This window comes from Alligator mississippiensis, chromosome 3 (assembly GCF_030867095.1).
Source record: "Alligator mississippiensis isolate rAllMis1 chromosome 3, rAllMis1, whole genome shotgun sequence".
NCBI lineage: Eukaryota > Metazoa > Chordata > Crocodylia > Alligatoridae > Alligator > Alligator mississippiensis.
The window spans coordinates 40,626,454-40,652,409 of NC_081826.1; the positions used below are offsets into that span (position 1 = coordinate 40,626,454).

The window sequence follows — 25,956 nt, forward strand, 5'->3', positions numbered from 1 at the left end:
ATGCTTTAGGGTTATCATGTACATGCCACAACACTGGCCCTTGCTGGTTTGGGTGTGCAGCAGGCAAACAGGGCAGTTTTACCAGGTAGTAGCAGCAACAGCCAACTGAGAACCTTCATAAAAGTTGCAGAGGGTGCCCCGATTCTGAATCACTTGAAAACAACTTCCTAAGAGTCTAAATGGTTCAGAAAGGCACAAACCTTCTGTAGGTGACAGTCTATGTCATCAGATAAAATGAAGAATTCGTTGCACTTGACGGCATAGGGCTATTGACTACAAAAGATTATGCCTCCCTGCAGTGCCACACACCGCACATTCAGGCGTTCCCTGCATGAAAAACGTGGGGCAGCACACACAGCAGCAGCATGCACCACCTAAAACCGGAGCCTGGCCAACCAGAGCCACACTCTGGCTGCCAGCCAGGCTCTGAGCAGCAGGATCACTGGCTGCAGCTCTCTGAGGCACCCAGGTAAGGCTGCTGGGGCCAGTGCTGGCCCCAGCCTCCTCTACCCTACCCGGGGTAACCTGCCACAGGCATTCCCTGGGGACAAGTAGCAGCAGCACAAGGTGTGCCACTGCTTCCTGTGCCAGGAAAACAAACATTCATGTTCATGTGGACACAGCCTAAAGGGCCAACATGACCTACCTTTGTAGTTAGTGTGACGCAGTAATGCCAAAGGTGATGTTTAATGAGTTGTATGACTGGTGTACAAACTTGGGAACCATTCTGAAGATTCACCCACCTGTATCATGGAGCCTACCTGGAGAATTTAAGATTCTTGTCCAGGCATTTTAGATGTATAGATATTCTAAACACAAATCCATCAATTGTTCTATATTATTTTGGCTTCACTGGATTCTGGGTGACTCTTCTGTGCAACCAATGTCTTGCTTCCATTCCCGCCCCTCCCTCCCCCAGAAAGATTCCCAGTAAATGCAGACAACATATTACTACAGTTGTTTAATTCAGTAATGGCCAAATAATTATGTTACACAGTTCAACAGAAACCTTTTCATGTTTGTAAAATATATCATTTCTGTAGAAGAAAAACAATGCTGATTTTTGTGATTCTTTTAAATTCAACTTAAATGTGTGAATTCATTTCCAAATACTGTATGATCAATAAATTGTTTCATATTTAGATTTTCATTTCAAATTTAAAGAATCAAACATAAAACTCGTAAAAAGAAAGTTGTATATTTACTTGAATGTTAGTTAGGGGAATGCCACCTTCCGGTAAGTATTTGCATCAGGCTGTCTGCAAGCTACAATTATTCAATTATCTAATTTAACATTCATCTTTGTTCTCAGAACTCTGTACTAGAATGACTGGAAATTGAAGGCTGTCATTTTTTTAAAAGGTGAACTGTAATGCTTAAAGAATTCAGTAAGTGATGAGACAATGTTTATACTCCCAGTTGGCTTGTGTTGTCCAAATATAGGGAATAAAGAAAAATGTCAGGCTCTAGCTGATTTTACAAAAATTAAAAGCCAAACTACAATGTGACAGCCCAAATCATTAACATAAAATTTGAGTTAATCCAATGATGAAAATTTACATCTTAAAACTACCAAAAGACATTTTTGCAAGGACTGAATTCTCCTGTTTCTTGTCAAAAAATGCTGAAATCCTCTACATTTAGAGACGCTTTTCAGCTGTTAAGGTGTGAGCAATGTCAATCAAAATAACATGGAACTCATTTATTGACAGTGATTTCTAACTTGTTTGACTTTACTTACATTTAAATATAACCCATTCGCTCTATTAATGAATGTAGGGTATCAAGGATCCCATTTAAAGCACTTCAGCAAACTTAAACTTTCAAGTAGTTCAGGCTCCACTTTTTAGCCATTTTTGTTTACACAGTAGACCAAAACCCATTTTGTCAGTTAAATTACAATGAAGATGTTTATACAAAAAAGAAAAGGTCCTTTTAAAAAAATGTTCACACCAACGCAGAAAGAAACATTTTGGTAGATACACATTATAATAACCAAATCTGCAGTCGGTATTTCTAACGTAGGATGCTTTTATTTAAGCACCGAGTTTCTCAAGGGAAAAAAAAGTTTGTACTGTATCAGGTTCACCTTGCTGCAGCCAGACTTCCTTAGCTGCAAGATTTAAGAATCCAGGAAAGCCATTTGTTATGTACACCAGCCAAGACAGCAAGCAGTTAGCAGAATAATGAATTGCATCAGTCCATAACCAGATTTTTTTGTGGAAGCATTGCAAGGGTATGAATCACTGATAACATTTGTTTCAATTGTACTAAAATTAAAAAATATGCCTGTTCGCCAAACAAGATAATCATTTTTGTACTCAGAATCTTTGAGCAATATATGTTATCAGTAGATTAGCTGGTTAACTGGTTAACTGATATAGGATACTAGTTTTCTAAGTATTTTCATACTGCTCATTACATAACTGAGTCATATAATCATTTCTTCTAATTCCTGTCTCTAATTTGAAAGTCCACAGACATTATACAAGGAATAATACTGGAACTGTCTGTGTACTATTTTATTATAATGACCATTTATACCTCAATAGTGAGTCTAGCAAATCTGTATTGCCGAGACCCTGGAGTTCTTAACAAAACAAAGCCTTTTTTATCTTCTGGTTGACTGGATAACATATGTAGTAATCCTGTCAAGCTAACAAATCCCAGTGCTTCTCCACAGCCATCAGCCAATGAAAAATCTCCTCGAGTGACAAACCCTAAGAGAATTCTAGAGCAATGTGAAGTTACATCTGATAAAGGGTCAGACCATAATCCAAGAACTAGGTTTTTCTGCTCCTCAACTGCATTTGCCTCCAGGCTACTAGAAGCAGAACTTTCTAGAGTTTTCCCACGGTCTTTTTTCTTTTTTCTCTCTTTTAGTTTTACTATCTTGTGCTTGAATATGTCACTGTGTTTGGGTTCTTCAGGACCACAGAAGAGCTTGTCTTCACTTAGGTGCAGAAAGTCTTCCTTGGTTGGAATGCAAACCATGGTATGCAACTCAGGGGTACCCTTTCGCAGTAAAGAGAAGGTGACCCACACAAGTGCCCTTGGGTAGCACTTAAAGATTGGTAAGAGGACATCTTCAGTCATTTCCTTCTGCCCCTGTCTGGAAGCAGTGCGTCCCCTCCAACCTCTTCCAGAAGTAGGCCGGCACCAGGCTGATAATTGCTTTAATAATTCTGTGCTCCTGTTTGAGGTATAAAGATGTGTTAGGGATACTTGGAAAAATATATTACAAAAACACCAGAAGGGGTACTGAAAATTAATGTTTCTATTTTCAAAATAAGGCCCTCAACAGCTTTTTGAGTATGTGTGTAAATGTCTTAAAATTAAAAAGAGAAAGGGGTGCTGGCCAATTAAAAGCCATGTGGTTATACTACTGCTTCCTTAGAGCCTTCAAAGTGGACTGTTTAAGCCAGATTTACCTTTCTTCAGTGCATGTACTAATTACACAGAATGAAAGACTCACATCCAGGCACTTCTCTTTACATGCACAAACACATCCTCTTGCTTAAGCACTGTTCTAAAAATCAGATGAAACTGCTAATTCGCTCTACTTTTTGGTAGTGCTGGAGAGATGTTATACCTGTGATGGTGCAGGAAACATGCAAGGGGTAAGCAGTTTTTGGGTGATATTTTTAATTATACCAACTGCACAGTTGGGACAGATTTATGCCAAACAGGCTTTCATTTCTAGTAGTGGTGAAACGTGAGGAATTTCAAATGGTAGAAAACTTTCCAGGAGGGGGAGCATACAGGTTTCAGCCTGCAACCATCCCCGCTCCTCTGCTCTCCATACCTTCACCAGACTGGGGTGATCCCAATCTGGGGAAGGAATGGGGAGCTGTGGCTCTGCTTGTTCCAGTCCCCAGGGAGACTGCAGTAGTGGGAAAAGACATGCCATGACTTCTCCAGACTGGGGGACAGCTTCTTCCACTCTGGTTTGGGAAAGAGGTAGGAAGCACTGCCTCGCTGGTCTAGTCCACTCTCCTCTTGGACCAGACCTGACCAGAAGTTCATTCTTGCAAGAGAGTTTCTCTCACAAGAGAAACCTAGAAGATCTCTCTCTCAGAGGGTGCATGTTTCTTTCAGAAGAAATTGAACAAATGCTTGTATGCTCAGAGTTTCTACTGGGAGAGTGGCAATTCTCCTGGTAGAAACAGAACACCTGTATGCATCCTCAAACAAGCTTCTGAACATAATGCATTACTTAAGAAGAATGCATTGCATTTGAAAGTTTTTCTAAGTCTATCCTAAACGTGCAGTTGGTCCAATAAAATATACTGCCCACAAAAATCCTTGCCTATTTCCTCTATAGATTGTGACAATCATAGTCCATATTCATATATTATAGACAAGAATGCAAGAAAAGGTGCTAAAGAGGCAGTTTTTAAGTAGCTGATAAATGCTTTTAGGTGCATGATTTTTTTTCTTGTAGATTATAAGATGCTAATTTCTTCAGGTAAAGTGAATCAGGAGCCTCTAAAATATGCTTCATGCCTCTGGCGGGAGGAATATCAGCATTCCCAAACAAGTGCCAACTTAAAAAGTAGTTTAAAGAGGGCTCACTCCTGTGCCCAGTCACCAGTTCTACGAAGAGAGAGGAGGAAGAATTGTTATTGTAGCAGATTTATATCCTTAGTACAACTTTTGATCAGTCGCATCCCCACCAGGGTATGAGAAATCTACCAGGCCAAACTCATTTCCCCATATCCATACTCCAAGGAATGAGGAAACTCAAAACAATTATGGCTTTTTGTTGCTTCCCAATTATATAAAGCATCTTTATAGCGGCAAGTAACATCTTGCATGCTTCTGAAGCCACTCTGTCATACCTGAGAACAATGAAGCGATTACTTGCTACAACTCCGTCTTTCTTGCCCAAGTCTTGGACCTCATTCAATATTTCCGTGATTACATTCCCTTGAGAGCATGTCGTTTCCTTGTTTTCTTCCATCTGGCTAGTCTCATGAGAAGACTCTGTGCCTACTCTGGGCTGTGGATCATTAGGAGCCTGCTTTTCAGTCACACATCTCTTAATTTCTGACATACGTGTAGATTTTGCTTGTGTTTTGTTTCTTTCTTCCCAGTTCTGGGTTAGTTGTTCCCATGGGCAGAGGAAAGGGGTCAGGGTGCCAAGTTTGACATAGTTTGCCCTTTTTGCAGGTGGGCGCCTAAATAATAAAAAGAAAATGGAAGAACTTCCCATATTTAATTTGGAACAGAGAAACAGCATTCATTACAATGCATTAGTATAAACCCTGAAGCATGGGATTAATGGATTAAATATTACTAAATATAATATAAATAGGATGCAGCAAGTAGCGTAAGCATATTGCAAACTTGAGTGGAAGAACTAACCAAGGAAGAAAAATCTAATCCAAAAAGGGCTGTCACAACCACCTGGCCTGACCTTCCTTACTTGCACACATAAACTGTAGATTTTCCCCATCATCTAAATTAAAGCACATCCTAAAGACAATAGCAAACTCAAGAATCCTGAGACACTACAAGTTTACTATGCCCCCAAGGCAAACATTCATTCCAGTGCCCAACCTTTCCCTGCTGCCAGAAAACTGCAACTCATTAGACTGTTTTCTCTAGTTTTTTACCTCTGCTACCAGACTCCTGCCTGCATCATCAATGAGGCTAAGCACCATGCCACCAGATATCTTCCTTAGATTCAACCAGCCGGCACAATGATTAAGTTTCCTTCGAACTCCCTTGCAGGAGTATTCACAAACTGAGCTTTTGAAGTCTCATACTACATGCTTTGACTCCATCTCTAGGATCACCCCTCCCTTGTCCCTGCCATTAACTGTCCCTTTTGTTAACTTACCAAGTTCTCTCTTGAAACAAGGTTCATGACCTTGTTTGGAGGGCCAGTCTAGAACTTCACTCCTTTGATGGCTACAAATCTCTCTCTAGTTTTCAGTCTCATTTCATTCACAATTAGGGACCTACTGAAATCGTGATTTTGTGAAATCTGGCACCGCCCACAAAATTGGGTAATGCCTGTGAAATCTGCGAGAAAAAAAAACCTTACTGAAAAGAAAATGCAGGTTCCTCAGAGGAAGCCAGCAGTCCTTAGGGCACTGCAGCAGCCCACAGAAGTGGGGTAGGGGGAGTGAGGCCTGCCCACTTGAAGGGCTGCCGGGAAGATGGCTGCTGCCCCCGCTCCTCACCACAGATTGGCTGCAAGGGCTACTATCACGTGGCCCCAACGACTTTCCACCAATTGACAGCAAGACTGCATGACTGGCAGCCCTCACAACCAACCAGTGGCAAGGGGTGGGGCCACCTGGACCCCTTAGCCAATCAGAGGTGGGGAGAAAGCTGCACTCTACCTGCAAAATGGCTGCTGGACCCCATGTTTTGCCTGAAAAATCAGGGGGCAGCTGCCCCAAATTCAGTAGGTCCCTATTCATGATCAAGCTGTACCTATTTAATCTTGTACCAGAATTATCCTATAATTTAAATATTTTTCCGTATCTCGTGTATTTATAAATAGAGTAATCATTTCCCCTCTCAGTCTTCACAAAGTTAGAATAAACAACCAAGTTCTTTTAATCTTGCCCCAGTAAGGTACATTCTCCATTCCCTTATTCACTTCAGTAGCCCTTCTCTGTAACTTCCAGCTCAATGTCTTTTGAACCCAATGACCAGAAATGTACATAATATTCTAAATTAGCTTCTCCTATTGTAGGAATGTCTTTTACTGTAGTATTTTTCCTTCCCTATCTCTTATAGAAGCACCTTATCTAAGAGATTATAGCAGGGGTGCTCAACCCCATGGCCTGTGGCCCAGATCCAGCCTCCAGCATTATGTCATCTGTCCTACAGTGCTCTCCCCATGGATCCTAGTGGAGTGGTCCCTGTGGGCTGTGGCCCTGCATGCTACATCAGGTACATGGGACCTGTTCCCAATGTGTGTGGCCCCTGGAGCCTGATTCCAGCCAGGTGGGTGTGGCACCAGGTTCTGTGCCACTTCTGCCTGGCTGAGATTGGGCCCTGGGGACCCACGTCATCCCTGCTCAGCTGGGATCGGGCTCCATCTGGGTGGTGGAGGCACGGGGCCCAATCCTGGCATGTGAGGACAGCACAGGGCCCAAAGCTGTGAGCACCACTGCATTATAAGATTGCTCGTTGCTTCATATTGGCAGCTGTTGTCATGTTGTTTGCCATATACAGCCAAATCTGTTTCCTTCTGTTTCTTCTAATCAATGAGCTCCCACAAGTGTATTTGACATGGCTGATGAGAGGCAAACCTAGCTTAAATAAAATTGAAAAAAGTTTGAGGTTATTTTCTGTGACAAGAGAGACAAATAATTAGAATACAAGAATTATTTTGCCTGACGTTAATTATACTATCAAGTATTAACTACTGCATGCCCCATTATTTGTACAATGCTTTTAGAAACCTGATCTCAAAATGCCTTCTCACTAACTTTATCTTTCTGCATTTGGCAGAAATTGATTTTTCCCCTATTTGATGCTAACAGAGCTTGAAATTTATGGCTTTGTTTACTCCACTGTGTTATCCACCATCACATTAAAACTTTATGAATGAACGTGTGGATCTAAAAAGGTTTTAATTAATTTATGGGTGCTATTAACATAGCACTTACTTTCTACAGAACACCATTTTTTCTTGTAATCACATTTCAAACATGAACAGAGGTTCTCAACAAAACGTAATTCTAGAAATTAAACAAGGCAACAACAGATCATGACATTTTTTAGGGAATATCATTTAAAAAAAACAGGCCAATTTTCTAAATAAAAAAAAAAATCAATCTTGGATAAATTAAATTTTACCTCTTGAATTTTTCAAAAAGATTGCTTTCTAGTTCTTTGGCAAACTGAATTCCAGCAGGACAGTCTGGGTAATCATCTGGAATATGAGGTATTCTTTTATATTCAGAATGTTTCAAAGCCTCTTGCAAGCCACCAACTCGTACACCTTGATATATCTGCAAGGTAATAACATCAGTATTTTTCTAAGACTCCTAATTAAAGAATGTCAGCTGAAGCATCTTGAAACATCAGGACTTTATTGCCTAGGAACACTGAACTTCTGTTTCTTTAGTTGTGAAGATGAACTTAAAGCATGGATCTTACAGCTCTCAAGATTCATTTAGATGATATGCTGGTTCCGTTTATGCTTCCTTAGTTTAATCTTCAAAAACTATCAGAAAATCTAGAGAATGATTTCATGGACTATAATTGTAAAGCTTGCCAGGATTGTCCTGTCATGAGCAAAGCCACTGACCAATCTCTCCTTTATTATGCAACAAACATCAGCACAAGTCTTCCATCCACATACAGCTATAAAGTGAACTGCAGAAGACGCAAAACCTATCTATCTTTAAATGATCAAAGCTGAATTTTCTAAGCAACAAGGCAAGAGTATTCTGTCTAATTAAAATTTTTCGAGCTCTCTGAAACAGGAGAGCAATCAGAGATTGCTAATCTTGGCTCAGATAGATCACCTCCATTAGGCAGCTGCTGGTGATGGTCCAATCAGAGCTGGACTACAAGCTTGGCAGGGGGTGTCATATATGACCTTTTGCAAGCTCCTAGAATACACATGGTTTTTTAATGTTTTTTTAAATAAACACCCTTAAAAGCAGAAAGATTGAAGTTACACTTCAGCACATGTTCTCTCATCCTGCCCCCCAATCAAAGCTTCATTTCATGTTTCATCACAATTTCACAGTGCGTGCAACAACTATGGCTGATTATTAAGTTTGAAAGATATATTAACCCACCTTTGGGGCAAGGTTCACATGCATTCCTTAAAATGAAACTTTGATTCAGTAGCCATAAAGGGAGTGCAGCAGGACAAGTTTCCCCAAATGGCCACTGATCAGACCAAATTCCATTTTAATCAGTCATATTTGCCTGCAATTTGTAATGAAAGTTGCTTACAAAAGGAATCCAGAAAGCCATGCCCCAGCCTTTCGGAAGATAGATATCCCAGCCACTTCCCCATCCTGGTCGATCTTCTCCAGCCACTTTCCCTGGTTGCTGAACCAAAAGTATAGGAATCTTGGATTCCCGAGGACCCAAGTCAAGCCGTGATCCAGGTACTAACAGTTCACTTCTCATGCGGTTTAAATCCTGAGATGAGATTCAAAGCAGTTAGGAAAATTCTTCATAATTTGGTTAACAATTTTCTTCTTTCATTGAACTATTCCATATACTTACTCAAAGGGATGTTCTTATTACAATCAATAGGCAGATTCTACACAGGTTATTCTATGTACATTTAAATCTATCTTTACTATAAACAAAAATGGTTTACATCCAACTTAGGATGCCCATAAAAGAAATATTAATTGCAGCAGGGTTTTATTCTACTCAAGAGACTGCAGTATTTGCACATCAGGGGACCAGGTTACTATACTACGGAGCAGGTAATGAAGCTTAAGATGATAATGTAGAAATGCAAACTTCTAGAAAAACTCATTATAATTCAAACATGAAATCAAACCATTGCCAGTTTTGGTTAGGAAGAAAAGGAAAAAAGGAACTCTAGGTTACAAACTAATACTGGGAGCCAAAGTCATAGCTACAAATGTAAAAAAAAAAAAAAAAAAATCAGTACTGAGGGGTCCTCGATCATCTATTATTAAAAACCACTAGTATCAAAGCAACTAAAAATATACAGTACTTCAATTCTTTAAATATACTGCATCCTTATATTTCCTTGATGTTAGCTCTGCACAGCTATTAAAGCATTAACGTTGGTGGTCGTATGCACAAATGTTATTATGCACGCAGTAATTTTTATTGTATTACATAAAAATACTTTGGAAGTGCTTTCATTATTTATGCAAGGTGGTCAATTCCACAGAATGTGAAGCCAGTTCAACATCAAGGGAGTATTCAGACAGACACTACTGTCACACAAATAGACTCTCATCTTAAAAAAAAGCAGTGAAGAACTTGCAGCCCTGAGTGAATGGAGCTTATGGTGGCTTTAGGCTGTCATTTTGCAATCCTGTTCCTGGGCTGCTCTATGATTCCCAATATTTTTCAGACAAAATTTGGGAGCTTATTTGTGTATAGTTACTTGACACAACAAAGTGCCATATAAAGATACCTGGACCTAGTTCTGAATTAGCTAGTTTGGATCTGGGAAATGGTCAGTAGCTCTGTTAGCCTGAGTAGGGCGCCAAGTTAGAGCAGCCAGGCTGTTTCCAGTACCCGGTTAGCTAATTCAGAGCCAGTTCCAACATATCTGCATAGCATAAAATTGCACTGTACAGGCAGATCCTCAATACTCTGGCAGCATGTCCTCAATACTTTGGCCAGCATGACTCTGGCAACAAGTCATAGAACTGTCCACAAGTTCCACAGCATAGTGGGCTGCAGTCCAGACCCTACACGTATGCTTCTCTCCCTCCAATATGTTTATATGCTGTATCTACAGGACTCTTCTTCAGTTTCTCTTCTGGCCAGAATCGAGGATTTTAGAGCCCCTTTATACTGCTCCAGCATTTTCACCTGGTATACACAGGCTAGAAGAGGTAAAAAGTCTTCATTTAAGTTTTTTTAAACAAAAGAAGACTTAAAATTATAGTTTGCTCCTGAGAATGTAATCTTGTTAAGCATAAATTAAGCAATGAATATGACTTAATTGAACTATTGTAAGAGTTCCAAACTATACTGAAAAGACTGATTATTCCCCACTATTCAGCACTGGTGAGGACACATCTGGAGTCCTGTGTCCAATTCTGGGCTCTCCACTATAGAAAGGATGTGGACAAGTTGGAGAGAGTCCAGTGGAGGGCACCAAAAATGGTGAGGGGGCTGGGGGACGTGACTTATAAAGAGAGACTAATGGAACTGGGCTTATTTAGTCTGGAGAAGAGATCGAGTGGGGCTTTAATAGCATCCTTCAACTACCTGGTTCCAAAGAGGATAGAGCTAGACTGTTCTCAGTTGCAGAACAAGGAACAATGGTTTCAAGTTGCAGCAAAAGAAGTTTAGGTTAGATATTAAGAAAATTTCTCTCACCAGGAGGATAGTAAAACACTGGAACAGGTTACCCAGAGAGATGGGAGAATTTCCATCCTCAGAGGTTTTTAAGACCTGGCTAGACAAAGCTTTGGCTGGGATAATATAGTTGGGGATGGTCCTGCTTTGAGCAGGCGGTTGGACTAGATGACCTCCTGAGGTCCCTTCCATCCCTAATTGCCTATGATCCTATGACTCGAGAGAACAGCCTTTATCTTAGCAATGGAATAGGATTCAACTGGGAAACCACTGCTTTGTGAACTGTACAAAGGGTGAATTTTAAATGCCATTATGTGCACTGGAGATGGTAGATGTTAACCAGCTTTATTTTGTTTTTAATTTAGTAATCCATATAGTTAAAATTACCTGCTCTAGGAGTTTACTTTCAGTGACGTTCTTACAGATAGTCTGGTCCCAAATAAAGCTGTGAGCACATTCTACAGGTACACCCTCTAGAGTCAGCTGTGCCACTTTCTCATCGTCTATAAGAGAAAAGGAACCTTCATACAAAAACCACGTTATCATCTTAGATATGCCGCATAAAAGGGAAATACAAGTGAAAGGGAAACAAGTTGAGAGTCTATAGTTATGGGAATGCAGAGGATGAAAATCCTTAATCTGAAAGATCAAAACTTCCAAAAGTATCTTAGATTTTTTTAAATAGAAATTGAAGCTAAAATACTTGTGGGTAGCTTAGATCTGAGAAACAATTTTAGAGGATTGAGCAACTAATTTCTTCATCAAAGGGCATTTTGTAACACAAATCTGTTGCCAAGTTCGGCAAAATGAATCATATCCGTAATAATCAACTGGCAGATCTTCATAATCTGTTCTGGAATTTGTAGAACCACCCATTTAGTAAAAAAGGCTCAGGTTTACTGGGTATGGGAGACAAGGAAAAACACCCTACCATGAAGCCTACATCTCAGATCAGCAAAGTAGTAATGTAACTGAGAATGATTTTAAGCCTCTAAAACATGTTATTAAAATATTATCAGTAAATACTCAGTCACTAACTGGCTGCTTAATCTGTTGTTTTTATGCATTCCTTAGTCTATAACCTTTCAAACTGTAACTTCTTTGCGGCTGGGACCAGGTCTCTTCTATGTTTGCATACTGTCTAGAAAGTTGAAGGAACAACTAGAAACAAATAAATGGTATTCTTAGCTCTGCCACTGACTTATTGTGACATCTTGGTTGGCTCAGCCATTCTATCCCTCAGTCACTTCTCCATGGCTCATCTGCAAAATGAAGATTCCATCATATCCCCCACTTTCTAACACGTTTTGAGAGGTATGAATGAAAAGTACTGGAATATGGTATCATTACATTAATGCACATAATATGGCAACCAGCAAGTACCTCCCTACCAAAACAAGATATTCTTGCACAACGAAGCCATCACAATTGTTCCATGACTGAAACATAAGAGACTTAATTTTACTGTCTATGGAACCATATTTGACAAGATGAAGGCAAGTGTAAGGGAAACTCCCAATGAATCTTCAGAAATCGATTAGCTTAAAAAAAATTCTTTAAGAAGAGCTTGAATTTTTAAATAATTTCTTAAAATGCATATAATTTTTCTGTTAATGCTTAGAAGAAAGTAGTTAGAAGAAAAGTGTGGCACTGACTGTACACAGCACGGTCACATACACAAAGATAAAAAAACTTTTAAAAATGTATCTATTATCATTTTAATGTGCTATTTGAACTATGAGACATGTGACTTTTAAACTGGCAGTATCCCTTGAAGAATTATAGAGCTTACAAGTTGAAACCTGCTAAGCATTTCTGCACGTAAGTTATAATTTCAAAGGAGACGCACAAAAATAATGATCAGGTTGGATTTGCCAGAAGTTGGAACTGCATTCTTTAAGTTTGAGAACATAAATGCAGATGGCTCTGTTCTGACATGGGATCTTTTTCATATCTGCCCCAACAAAATAAAGGGTTGGATGTCAAAGAAACACAAATATCTTCAGGAATTCCAAAGAATTTTAGGAACAGACTCTATTTGCTCAATTTCTTCCTTCTGCCTGGGCTGATAACAAAAGTAGCCATGATCACACAAAAACAAAGGTAAGCAAGATAAATCTCCTACTTTCCCTCCCATAGCCAGTCTCCTGAAAATCCATTTCTCTTTACATACTGTCCAAGTGCAATCTAGTTCATTCCCTTGTTGTTGCTTTACTTGATTACTGTAACTTTTTTCCATCTTTTTTTCCACATATACCTCCATTTAAGCCATTACAGTTTATGCAGCTACATCCATGTCAAACCTGAAACACCTGACTACTTTCTAAATTCTAACTACAATCAATCATCTTATTTTCAAGAAGCGCTCTTTCAACTCTCCATTCCTTCTTCCTCCCCTAACTCCTTCTAAGTTCCCTTTTGCTGTACCCTAAACAGACACTAAACTAGAGAAAGTGATTCTGAGCTCTTCAAATTACAGTAATTCTGAAACTCCTTCACAATTTGAACATAAGCGGGCCTTTCTGATTGACTGGCAAGGATCGCGCATTGTCAAGAATACCCCATGAAACATGGGGCTGGCTTTTCCGCTGATTTGGTAGTTATGACAAAACCTGGATAAGATTAGGCTATTACTGCACTTCTCAAGCAATTTATACCTTAGGGGAGTCCCAAACTAGTATGGGTGATCCTGGCTCTCCTAAGGCAATAGCAAAACTCTTACTGACCCTAAAAGAGCCAAAATTATTTCCCAAGTTCTTGTTTTTGGTTGAATTGAACAATATGTTTCCTTGGGGTAGAGCTGGCTTGTGGGGACAGCCTAGGAGGGGAAGTAAGGGGGTGGGAAGACTCCATTGCACGTGAGGTAAGGGATGGGGACTAGGTTGGAATAGTAGGGAAATGTTTAGTTTACAGAGGTATTGAACGTGGGTTGGGATGCAAGTTTTGACTGGGCGGAGGTGAGGGAGGTATCTTTCTGGATCATAGGAGCAGAAGAGGGTGGGGTGGGCATTGTTTGAAGTTCAGAGATTTGGGGAAGATGGGGAGAAGAGGTTGTTTTGTTTTACTTTCTTATTTTTACTCTTTTATTCTGTTTCTATTTTGTCTTTTATTGAAAGGTGCCCTGAGCCTCTTTGGGAAGGGCTGCCTATAAATCTGTTAAATAAATACATACATAAAATAAAATCAGTATTTTCTAACCATCTTAACTTTGTCTTTTCTCGTTGCTTCCTAAGTTTGGCAACACCCCCTCTGTCTACCAAGTATCCTGTCACTCTAGCATAAAACCCAGTTCTCTCACCAACTCACTATTATCTCTTTACATCCACCCTCTCCTTGTTGTATTTTGTCTGTGTTCTAAGTTAGTGGAGACAAGAACTGTCCCTCAGTTGATCTATCCTACATGCCAGTAGTTTTGCCAGCAGAACACAGGCGGGTCCATATACAGAGCCCCCTTGGGGCATGCCTCACCAACCACAAGGCTTCTGCTACTCCTTTCAGAAACAAGGCCTTCCAAGGTGCATGTCATCCTTGCTGATATACGTGCTATAGTGGAGCAACATGAAGCTGGTAGAAGCCACCCAGATGTGGATGTATTCTGGCAGCTCTTGTGTGGTGGCTGCTGCCTGCTGGTAGAAGTTCTGGTGACAGACGCAGCCTAGTGTAAACAAGGCATACATCTATTTTCTGTGAAGCCCTGTGCACACCCAACTCAATCCTAACTGGATATATATATAAAACTACCATGTGAAGTCAGAAGACATTGTTCTTATCGAGACGGTCAACAGATAAAATGCATGTGAAATTCACAGGAGGGTTCTGTTCTAGAATAGATTTCATTTTCTTCAGTTCTTGGGTGTTTGATAGGGTTTTTATTTTGTCTTTTTAATGGACATGGGTTAATGTATAAATTTACTTTTCGTTAGACAAAAAGTGATGATAGTGGAAGTCAATCACAGGAAACAAATGAAAAAAAAAAAAAACTGGGCATCTTATTGGGTGCCAAGAACTCATTTTAAGCTCAGTTGCCAGTACTTTGCAGTAAACCTTGAAGAAACATCTGGTTAGTTTCTGGAGCAAACAAGGATGAGAAGTCAGTAAATTTAGGGTTGCCAAAGGATATTACCTTGGGATTTTTTCAATATCACTAATTTCTGTTAAAATTGACAAAATTGTACAAGAAAAGGTAGAATCCATATAAACAGGGTAAATGACAGCACTTCTTTGACCAGCTTAGATATTCCTGGAGTCCAAGCTTGGGAACAAGGTAGCCTATGTTGGGCCTATTTTACTGGAATGGTGGCAGGAGTCACTGCTGCAGGGAAAAGTGGTTACTTATTTCTCAAATAATTGGTAATAGTGTCAGCACTGAGAGTGCTGGCACTGGGGGAGCCAATGGAGTCATCAGCACCAGATTTCTGAGATCAGCACCAGAGTCGTCAGCACTAACGCAGATTAAGGGGCTAAAGGAGGCACTGGAAGTAAAAATAACAACTGTCTTGATGAAATGGTTGAGTCCTGGAGCATTTTTTTGCTCATTTCTTATCTAATATAAATGCCTGCTCCTTAAGGCACAGACAGATGGCTGAGGAGCTCTATATGGATTCCAAACTCTGCTTTTACTCTGCACAGCTAAGTACCTCTTAATGGGCTTACGGTCAAATACGTAGACATCTCTAAGAGTGAAGATTTTTGCCCAATGTTCACTTTGAGAAAGATCTTCATTTTATGAGGGTCTTCATGATATGCCTTTCACTTAAGCTAATGATACATCTCTGTACCCATCATTTAGACATGTTACTGGTCTCACAGACTAAGGAGTTTTTGAAGCTGCATCTAAAACGGTTAAGGCAGTACCAGAGTATTACTGTGGGAGACTGAAAAAGGCTCTTCTTCAATAATGGAAAACAAAGAACTAACACTAAACTAGCTGCCAATAGCTACATACAAAAACTGAACACAAGCACTGGCTGATCATACTTACCAGAAGTTCTGACTGATAACAGACCCAGCTGATGAGAAGAAACTGAGAGGGTGTTGGTATACTTTTAAAACCTGAGTTGGTAGCATGAAAACACCCCAGACAAGTGATGGCCTAAAGGACACAGCTAACCATGAGTCTCTGGTCAAATGCCTTTGGCACATATGCACCAATGATAGACTATGTAATCATATAAGCACTCAAGGAAAAATAGAGGTTTAAATCAGATGATCTTAAAAGTGTTCAAGTTTTATCTTCAATTTGTTAACATGTAGCACCTACAGGAGAGAACTAGTCAACAGTTTGTTTTGAATAGTACTTGAATAACAAATAGATAGACACTATTCTCACTTTACTATGCAGCAATCAGTGCTTTAGTTTCTCTAAGGTGATCAGTTTATCTTAGAGTCTGAATTCAAAGACATGCTAAAATATGAAAAGTACTTCATACAAAGTTCAAAGATTAAAGACTGATTAAAGCAAACATAACCTCTGTTAAAACACATAATGACCATTTCACATGCTTATGGACATGTACCACCTTGGACTGAAATCTCCAGATGGCAAAAAGGGGGAAGGAGAAAGATAGTTTCCTTTCTGCTTATATAAAATGAGATGTCAAAGGTATTGTCAACATGCAAAAAACTAAAATATTTGGTCAGGACTGTCAAGAGTCTCCAAAGGTGAGAGAAAAAATTTATGTAGTTCTGGGACATGTCAGATCAGAGAGTTACCATGTTCAAAGAAACCATTTAACAAGAATTAAAAATGCATACAATTGAGAAACAATTACAGGTTTGACCTAAATCAAGAGAATCAAAAGAATCACAGCTCTACTCAGCATTGCACAGCTCCACAAGGACAAATGTCGGAGAAACTCACCTCACTGTGAATAGAATGTACTGCTGTGGAAAGACTAAAAGAAGCCGTATTTTCCTTAATGCAAGATGTACCACATGGGCAAGGTGGCTGAGAAGAGCTTACTGAACCCCTATATAAAATGAAAATAGACTCGGGGCTTCTTTCATCGCTGGCTGCTGTGGAGATGCAGAGACATATATAGGAAATAAGATGCCCTGCTTCTCAACTACCGGGAAGCATAGATGTATAAACAATGCCTCAATGAAGGCAAATTCAAATATAGCACTGGTGTATGCTTCCTCAAAATCCCTCTGTACAATTAATATGATGAGGGTGGCAGTAACTGAATTATCATATTAACCCAATTAAAAGATGAGGTTTATTTTTCCCATTTAACATGAGGAAAAAGACCTTTGTCTTAGAATTGAGTATGAGGTAGCATGGGGCAGGCAGCTGCTGCCTGTCTCCAACCGTCTCTGCACCCCTCACAGTGCTTCTCTTCCCCTCCATCCTCGCAGGCTGCAACCCTCCCATGCCCTTACCTTTGTTCAGGTGCTGGCAGCCTCCAGCTCTGCACCAGCCTGGAACACAGCCCCAGCCTGGCTCTATGGCAGTAGTGCTGGCTACAAGGCCAGGCTTGGACCATGCTCTATGCCCTTGGCTGCAGAGGGGATGGAGTCTGCTGGGGCCAGAACAGAAGTAATGGGGAAGTGCAGGGAGAAGGAGGATCAGGGACCAAAGGCTACAGGGGGCAAGGACCTGAGGCTGCGAGAGGCAGGCACAAGGGTGGTATGTGGCACTTGCCCCTTACTGCCTCCCCCCACCACCACTTCTACTGCCTATCCCTCCACCACCTGACCCCATTACTTCACCCTTCTCATGCCCTGCCCCAGTCCTCCAATAATTAGATTCTATACATTAATTTTTTTTTTAAGTATATACATTTTCCATGAATAGAATCTAGTTATTGGGGGGTCATCTTCAATTCAGGGCCATCTTACATTCAGGTAAATACAGCACATCTTTGGCAGATGTTTCTGTTTCCAAGGAGCTAAATGGATGTTTATATTTAACAAATATGCTTTGTGACCAGCCAATTAGAGCAAGTGATATTCCAGTTAGAACATTTAAGTTGCTGTTATGAAAAAAGGTTCCATGTTCAAGGTTGAGGATGTGGTACAGAATAGGGCCTTGAGAAGCTTCAGTCACTGATTTGATTCGGAGATTTTGCCCGATTTGGCAGCAAATCAGGAGACCCGTTAATCTCTCTGAATCAAATCAGAAGCCTCCAATTCAGTTCAGAGAGATTCGACGATTCGGCCATAGACACAGCTTTATATGTTTTTTCTACATACCTTGAGATACAAGGCATGGCTTGTGAACACTGAGATGGTGGGGCAGGTGGAGTGTCCCACGGGAGCGCGAGGGGGTGGGTGTCCCCAGCATACTTGGCAGCGGACCTGAAAGTGGACCAGAAGTACTTCCAGTCCACTTCCGGGTCCACTGCCGAGAGCGCGGGGGATCCCCCCCACGCTCCTGTGGGATGCTCCATCTACCCCACCATCTCAGTGTTCACAACCCATGCCTGGTACCTCAAGGTACATAGAAAAAACATATAACAATGTGTCTATGGCCGAATCGCTGATTCTCCAAATCAGAATCGAATCTTCAGATTCGGCTGAATCGAATTGGGACAGTGATCTGAATCAGTGAATCAAATCACTGTTCCCCGAATCAGGCCAAATCCAAATCGAATACTGCCCGCTTTGAACACCCCTAGTACAGAAATGACTTGTTGAATTGAAGGCATTCAGAGATATTTTATTTCTTCTCAGCTCCTGAGAAAGGCAATACTTGAGAGATCCACTTAAAACTTTCTTGCAATAGCATAAAATGTGGAGTTTATTTTATCCCTAAGAAGAAGCTCTTAACTATCCTTCAAAAAAATTACAAAACTATTTTTGGGTGCTAAGTTTGAGAAAGCCACTAAGAAAATTTAAATGCATAAGAGCATTTAAGAGACCTGTCAGCGCATGTATTTTTAGTACCTGCTGATTATCTAAAGCCAGGTACAAACGTTCATTTCTAGACAGGTTGCCAGACCAGCAACCCTCCAAGAACCCTGGGTGAATGCGTGCGCAGTAAAATTGGTCTAACAATTAAATGTGCAGCCTTTTGTAAATAACAAGAAAGACAGGGTCGGCGTCCTAAGGACATCATAAGTTAATTTACATATTGCCCAATGTGATATTATAATCGGCACAAGAATAGTATACAATGAAGGAAGTACAGCATTTCCCTTGAGAAAAGAGCATAATAACTGTTGTATTTTGATATTATTCAATTAAGATCAATTATATTTATATACTTTTGGCTAGGATGCAGAGCTGACTCAAGTGGGGTGCGGGGACCAGGGCAAATCAGCCCGTGTGGGGCCCTGCTCCCGCTCTAATCCCACGGGCCCTAGACCCAAAGAAGCTGCCGCCGACATTGACAGTGGCAGCGGGGAAGGAAGCGGGTAGCGAGCAGCTGGGCGCGAAGCCCCCACTCTGCTCAGCTCCACGCTGCTGCTGCTCCACCTGGCTCTGCAGGGCCCCCCAAGGCGTGGAGTCCGGGGCGGTCGTCCTGATTCGCCCCCCTCCCCAGGGATGGCTCTGCTGGGATGACTGAGTAGGGGATGGTCCTGCTTTGAGCAGAGGGCTGGACTAGATGATTTCCTGAGGTACCTTCTAACCCTAATTTTCTATGATTCTAAATTTACACTTTCTCCCTCCACTCCATTTCCTCCCCCTCCCCCATGATTATCATAGAAATGAAAGTTATATTTGAAGATTTCAAAAAGAAGTTTGATCTGTGGCACTTTGATCTGTCTCTCCCTGGAACGTGGATTCAGAACATGATGGAGATGATCCCGGCCCTCATCCAGCCCACTGATTACCACCCCATGGTCCTAATCCATGTGGGCACTAATGATGTGACCAGGAGCAGTTCAGACCACCTGATGAAGGACTATCAAGCGCTGGGGGACAAGCTGAAGGAGATAGGGGCACAGGTGGTCTTCTCATCAATCCTTCCAGTGAGCAGAAGTGGAAGACGCCATGAGACCTCCATCTGGGACGTCAGCTTGAGGCTTCGGGAATGGTGTCTCATGTCGGGCTTCAGCTTTCTGGACCACAACCCTCATGTCAGAATGAGAGACATGCTCGGGTGGGATGGGCTTCTCCTCTCCCCCAAAGGTAAATGTTTGTTCTCTTCCAAGTTGGCTGATCTCCTCCAGCGGGCTTTAAATTAGGTACGTTGGGGGAGGGGGAGGAAGAGGACCAAGGGATCCACAGAACACCAAACCAAGAGACACCCACAAGAACAGCCCAGCCAAGACAGGCGACGAGCACAAGAAATACCCAGGTAAGAGACAGGGGCCTGGACAGTCTGGGGATTGTGGGGGAGGTGCATATTCCCTCAGGAGGCCTTAAATGCCTCTACACTAATGCTCGCAGTATGGGGAACAAGCAGGAGGAACTTGCTCTCCTGCTAGCTAACACAAACCCAGACATAGTGGGGCTCACTGAACCTTGGTGGGATCCAACGCACGACTGGGAGGTAAACATCAAGGGCTATAGGCTGTATAGACAGGATAGAACAGGGAGGAAAGGTGGGGGTGTGGCGCTCTATGTCAAAGAGCAATACACATCCTCTGCGAACACCACTGAGTCTGAGGTAGGGCAGACGGAGGTGCTCTGGGTCAGAATACAAGGGGGTCAGCGGGAAAGGGACCTAACGGTGGGGGTCTACTATAGGCCACCTAACCAGAGAGAAGAGCTGGACTGGGAATTCTCAGGTTAGCTCGCGATGGCAGTTAAGTCAAGGGATGTGGTCATCATGGGTGACCTAAACTACCTGGACATCTGCTGGGAAGAGCAGTCAGCCAGGTCTGACCACTCACGTAGGTTCCTAGCCAAGATACAGGACCTCCATCTAACCCAGGAGGTGCACAGTCCCACCAGGGGAAATGCCTTGTTGGACCAGATCCTGGCCACAGGCAAAACCTGGTGAGGGGACTGCGGGTGCTCGACCACCTGGGGGATAGCGATCATCGCCTACCGGAATTCATCATCCAGTGCAGGGTGTCAAAGGTCTGCAAGCAAGGTAGCAGCCCTGGACTTCAGAAGGGAGGATTTCAATGAGGTAAGGAGTCTAGTCAGGGAGATACTGAGATCCCGGAGGGGAGGGGAAGGGAGTTGGGAGTCCAAGAAGAGTGGTCTTTCCTTAAGGAGACAATCCTCCAAGCCCAAAGTGTGACGATCCCCACGCGGATCAAAGGGGGCAAGAGTGCTCAAAAGCCCCCATGGCTCACCAAAAGCATCCACGAAAGCCTCGAAGCCAAAAAGGAAGTGTACACCTAATGGAAAGGAGGGGCCATCACCAAGGAGGATTATATCTCCTTGGCTCAAGATTGTAGCAGGGCTGTTAGGAAGGCTAAGGCAGAGATGGAACTGGGACTAGCGACCTGGATAAAAGATAACAAGAAGTCCTTTTTTAAATACATAGGGGGTAAAAAGAAGGTGCCAAATAATGTGGGGCCTCTGAAGGACATGCTTAGTAATCTGGTGGTAGCACCAGGTGACAAAGCTAATCTCTTTAACAGTTTCTTTGCTTCCATTTTTCTGAGCAGGGGACAGGGACATCCGCCCCACTGGGATACCGGACAGACCCAGGGGAGGCGTAGCCAGGCCCAGGGTCAGTGAGAACCTAGTCAGGCAACTTCTGTAGGGACTAGATGTGTTCAAATCAGCAGGTCCTGATGATCTCCACCCCAGAGTGCTTAGGGAACTGGCAGAGGCCATTGCAGGACCCCTGGCACAGCTTTACAAGCACTCGTGGTGCTCTGGTGAGGTGCCTGACGACTGGAAAAGGGCCAATGTGGTTCCCATTTTCAAAAAAGGGAGGAAAGAGGACCCAGGAAACTATAGGCCCATTAGTCTTACCTTGGTCCTGGGAAAGCTCTTTGAGAAAATTATGCAGGAGCACAGCTGCAAGGGGCCAGCAGGGGAGTTTATGCTTAGGGGAAATCAACAGGGGTTCATTAGAGGCAGGTCCTGTCAGACCAACCTGGTGGCCTTCTATGACCAGGTCACAAAAGCCTTGGATGCAGGTGTCGCGGTGGACATAGTCTTCCTGGACTTTAGGAAGATCTTAGACACTGTCTCTCACCCCATCATTAAAAAATTAGGTGTCTGTGGTGTTGACGCCTACCCAGTCAGATGGGTCACAAATTGGCTGGAGGGCTGCACCCAGAGAGTGGTGGTGGACAGGTCATTTTTGACCTGGAGAGATGTGGGCAGTGGGGGTCCCCAAGGCTCAGTCCTCGGGCGCGCACTGTTCAATATCTTCATTGGCAATTTGGACAAGGGGGTGAAAAGCACCTTGTTCAAGTTCACAGATGACACTAAGATGTGGGGAGAAGTGGGCAGGCTAGAGGAGAGGGACAGGCTACAACTAGATCTCAACAGGTTACAGATGTGGGCAGATGAGAATAGGATGGGTTTCAATATGGACAAGTGCAAGGTACTGCACCTAGGGAGGAAGAACCAACAGCATACCTACAGGCTGGGGAACTCCCTTCTCATCAACACAGAGGCAGAAAAGGATCTTGGCATCACGATTGATTCCAAGATGAACATGGGCCACCAATGTGGAGACGCGGTCAGGAAGGCTAACCATACTTTGTCATGCATCCATAGATGCATCACAAGCAGGTCCAAGGTGATCCTCCCCCTCTATGCAACATTGGTCAGGCCGCAGTTGGAATACTGTGTCTAGTTCTGGGCACCGCACTTCAGGAGGGATGTGGATAGCATCGAGAGGGTCCAGAGGGCCACTTGCATGATTAGGGGACAGCAGGGTAGGCCCTACGAAGAGAGGCTATGGGACATGAACCTGTTCAGCCTCCACAAAAGAAAGCTGAGAGGGGATCTGGTGGCCGCCTATAAACTTGCCAAGAGGGACCAGCTGGCAATGAGAGAGTCCCTGTTCCCCCGAGCACTACCAGGAGTAACAAGGAACAATGGTCATAAGTTGACCGAGAGTAGATTCAGGCTAGATAAAAGGAGGCACTATTTCACAGTCTGGGCGGCTAGGAGCTGGAACCAACTTCCAAGGGAAGTGGTGCTTGCCTCTACCCTGGGGGTCTTCAAAAGGAGGCTAGACAGCCACTTAGCTGGGGTCATTTGACCCCAGAATCCTTTCCTGCCCATGGCAGGGGGTCAGACTAGATGATATGCTTAGGTCCCTTCCGATCCTACCAACTATAAAACTTTAAAACTTAACCTCTACCATACAGTTGTAAGATTATGCGAGGTGCGGATCAAATGTAATCCCCTGTGGGGTTGCTTTCTGTGAGCAAGTTAGTATGAGAATTCTATGTTCCAGTCTTCCACGTTCCAAGGAGGCCCATCAAAGCAGGGAAAGGCCAGGGAGCAAGCAGCACCATGAGCTGCTATAGAGGTTTCAGGCTGGAAAAAGCAATAATGCCCCCTACTGTTATTTTAGGGGAATAGGATAGGATCAACAGCCCTTTCTCCAAGTCAACATCTAAAAAAATTGAGGTGGGAAGGAGAAGTCTGTGACAAGTACTCCAGTCCTAGTTACCAATGTAGGAGAGAGGAATGGGAATCTCACATTATCCCCACACAAACAGATGTGTGACAGGCAACAAAGAGCCTGCCCATCTATGGACATTACGAGTCATTCAGGATGGGACCTAGGAAAAGCAAAAGCTTTTCCCCGCTTGGCCTTTAACCCTTTCCATTCCTTCGTAACTGGTACTGACAGGTCCATTGTCACCCTCTCTGCACCTGTCCAGAATAACCTTTTAAATCTCTACCAGAAGAGAGAAGGTATCTGCCCACTTCCTCTATGCCCCAAGGCTACTGCACCATATGGATTCCCTTATCCTCTATCCAAGTCAAACCCTCTCATCCTGAAGTACAAGAGCTTACCAAATACAGTCTGACCTAAGACAGAACAGAGGTACACAAAAATGGTAGGAGAAAGTTCAAGAGTAGTGAGTTTAGCATCCTTAACTTGCTGAGGGACAGTGACCAACTTTATCTTTACAACAGTCAGTATTAAGGAGAGCTGTTTCTAGTTCCTGACCCGAGAAGAAAACAGTGCGAGTACTTTTCTTTTGCCTATCTGGCAATCTGTGAAGGCAGGAATTACTTCTAAAAGCCCACTGCTGGACCATGACCTTTCCTCCTGAGCAGGAAAGCACACTAGTGCTAGTTTTCCCCCATCTTGTAGCTGCTGAACTTCTCGTCAGCAGCTGGACTACTTACTCCTGGTATCTTAAAAGTATCCTCCAGTAGGCTTCGCTAAATGGTCGAAGAGCTCACTCCTAGAATAGGACTGGTGGTAGCAGGTTGTTGCTCAGAACAACCAAACCCCTTTCCATCCCCAAACAAGCATTTGCTAAATAATCCATGCTGGATTAGTTTATATTGTTTCACTTATTTACAAAGTAAGGATCAGGGATACAGCATTATTTCAAAGAGGGATTTGAAGGATGAGGAGTGGAAGGACTACTGTGCAAGAGGGAAACTATCCCAGATATAAAGTTTAAAAAAACAAACAAAAAGGGATATGAACGAGCTGACTAGTCAGGTCTACATGATATGCTAACTGCGCAGTAGCCCGTGACTACTGTGCAGTAGAGTCATATGGCAGCAAGCGCAATGTGACACTATTGAGCAGTACTCTTAGGTCACTGCACAGGCAATGTCATAAAGAAGCCACTTGGCAACACTACTGCACAGTAACTCTTATACAAGTACTAAATGACTGCACAGTCAGTGTCTTGTGTGGCCATGGCCACTGGGAACTTAAGAGAGTAGGCTTATGAAGGGAAGAAGTTGTATAGGGATCCTAAAGGAGAAAATCTGGATGCAGGCAACTGGAACATTAACCTGGTCTAAGTAGCAGAAAGAGAACCTTATTTTACAGAAAAACCTGTCAAACAAAGAAAAGATTTCCAAGTCTCTGGGCTCTTCCTTCTCCTTTCTCCTGTGCTATTAAATAGCTTATTGCTATCTGTCCAACAGGGAAACAAAGGGCATGGCAGTGTTTCATTATTTTTTATCCAACTCTACTACAATGTCCTTAATCTTGTGTTCGCCTTCACACACTTTTCAACAGTCTGAACTGTGCTACAGCATGTCAGTTGTAAGTAAAAGCTATTTTACACTCAGAAACTGAAAGTTTTTGAAGCTGTATAGAAGTCTTTCAAACATGTGTAGCCTTTCTCTGCCCCTGTTACTTATTACTAGCCATAGAGGAACTCTCTGCAGTTGAGTTAGAACTTCCAGCATACCGCTATTTTAAAATGGAATTATTTTATTTGTACTAGTAGAGATTCAACAGGGTCACTATGATCAAAGCAGAACAGCAAATGCCAGCGCTACAGCTTTTAACACCTGGTTGGCCTTGCCAGGATTCGAACCTGGATCATCTGTATGATTAGACAGAGGCTTCCATTGAGCACAAGACCAGCTTTGGTGCAAGTCCCTTCCTCACCTATGCTATCCTTAGAGCTACGTAGTTCTGTTCTTCTCTGTGGCTGAAAGAATAAAGGAAAGGTTTCAAATGTGACTGTCCAAAAGGAATGGTAGTACATTATGTATAAAAAGCTACAGTGTGAAAATCAAGGAACAGAGGATAATTTAAGTCTCTTGCCCTGTCCTGTTCTGGTAGAGCCACAGCATGAAGGAAGCACTTTACCTTGATATTTTTCTGGATTCGGCATGGCTTTTAACCTCTTTTTTGGCAAATTCACTCGAGGGTCCCCCACAGTCAGGCCCAATATTGTACCTGCTGGAAGTTCAGCTGGTGAGCTTATCCCTTTAAAATACACACAAGGACATCATTATAAACCTGGATTGAGACAAACAAGGGACCTAGACACTTCTGTAGGTCTGCAAAGCATCATACAACTTAATTATATTCTGAAGAGTCATTACCAATGAGAGAAATGCCCAATACTGGAGAGACAACAGCGTATGTTATGATTACAATTACAATGACACTTGCATTTACTGAAAGAACAACTTCAC

General features: G+C 42.5%; 1 protein-coding gene across 2 annotated transcripts in view; it reads right to left on the reverse strand.

Annotated features, from left to right (window-relative positions):
* Window positions 1–946: 946 nt before the first annotated feature.
* Window positions 947–25,956, reverse strand: part of POP1 (POP1 homolog, ribonuclease P/MRP subunit) — a 40,110-nt gene continuing 15,100 nt past the window's right edge. For both annotated transcript variants that reach the window (XM_014611606.3, XM_019495798.2), the window contains exons 11-16: window positions 25,625–25,744; window positions 11,398–11,513; window positions 8,938–9,129; window positions 7,825–7,979; window positions 4,842–5,180; window positions 947–3,193 (exon numbers count right to left, since the gene is read on the reverse strand). In XM_014611606.3, coding sequence (XP_014467092.2) covers window positions 2,539–3,193; window positions 4,842–5,180; window positions 7,825–7,979; window positions 8,938–9,129; window positions 11,398–11,513; window positions 25,625–25,744 — 1,577 coding nt within the window. In that variant the 3' untranslated portion in view covers window positions 947–2,538. The remainder of the gene's footprint in view (window positions 3,194–4,841; window positions 5,181–7,824; window positions 7,980–8,937; window positions 9,130–11,397; window positions 11,514–25,624; window positions 25,745–25,956) is intronic.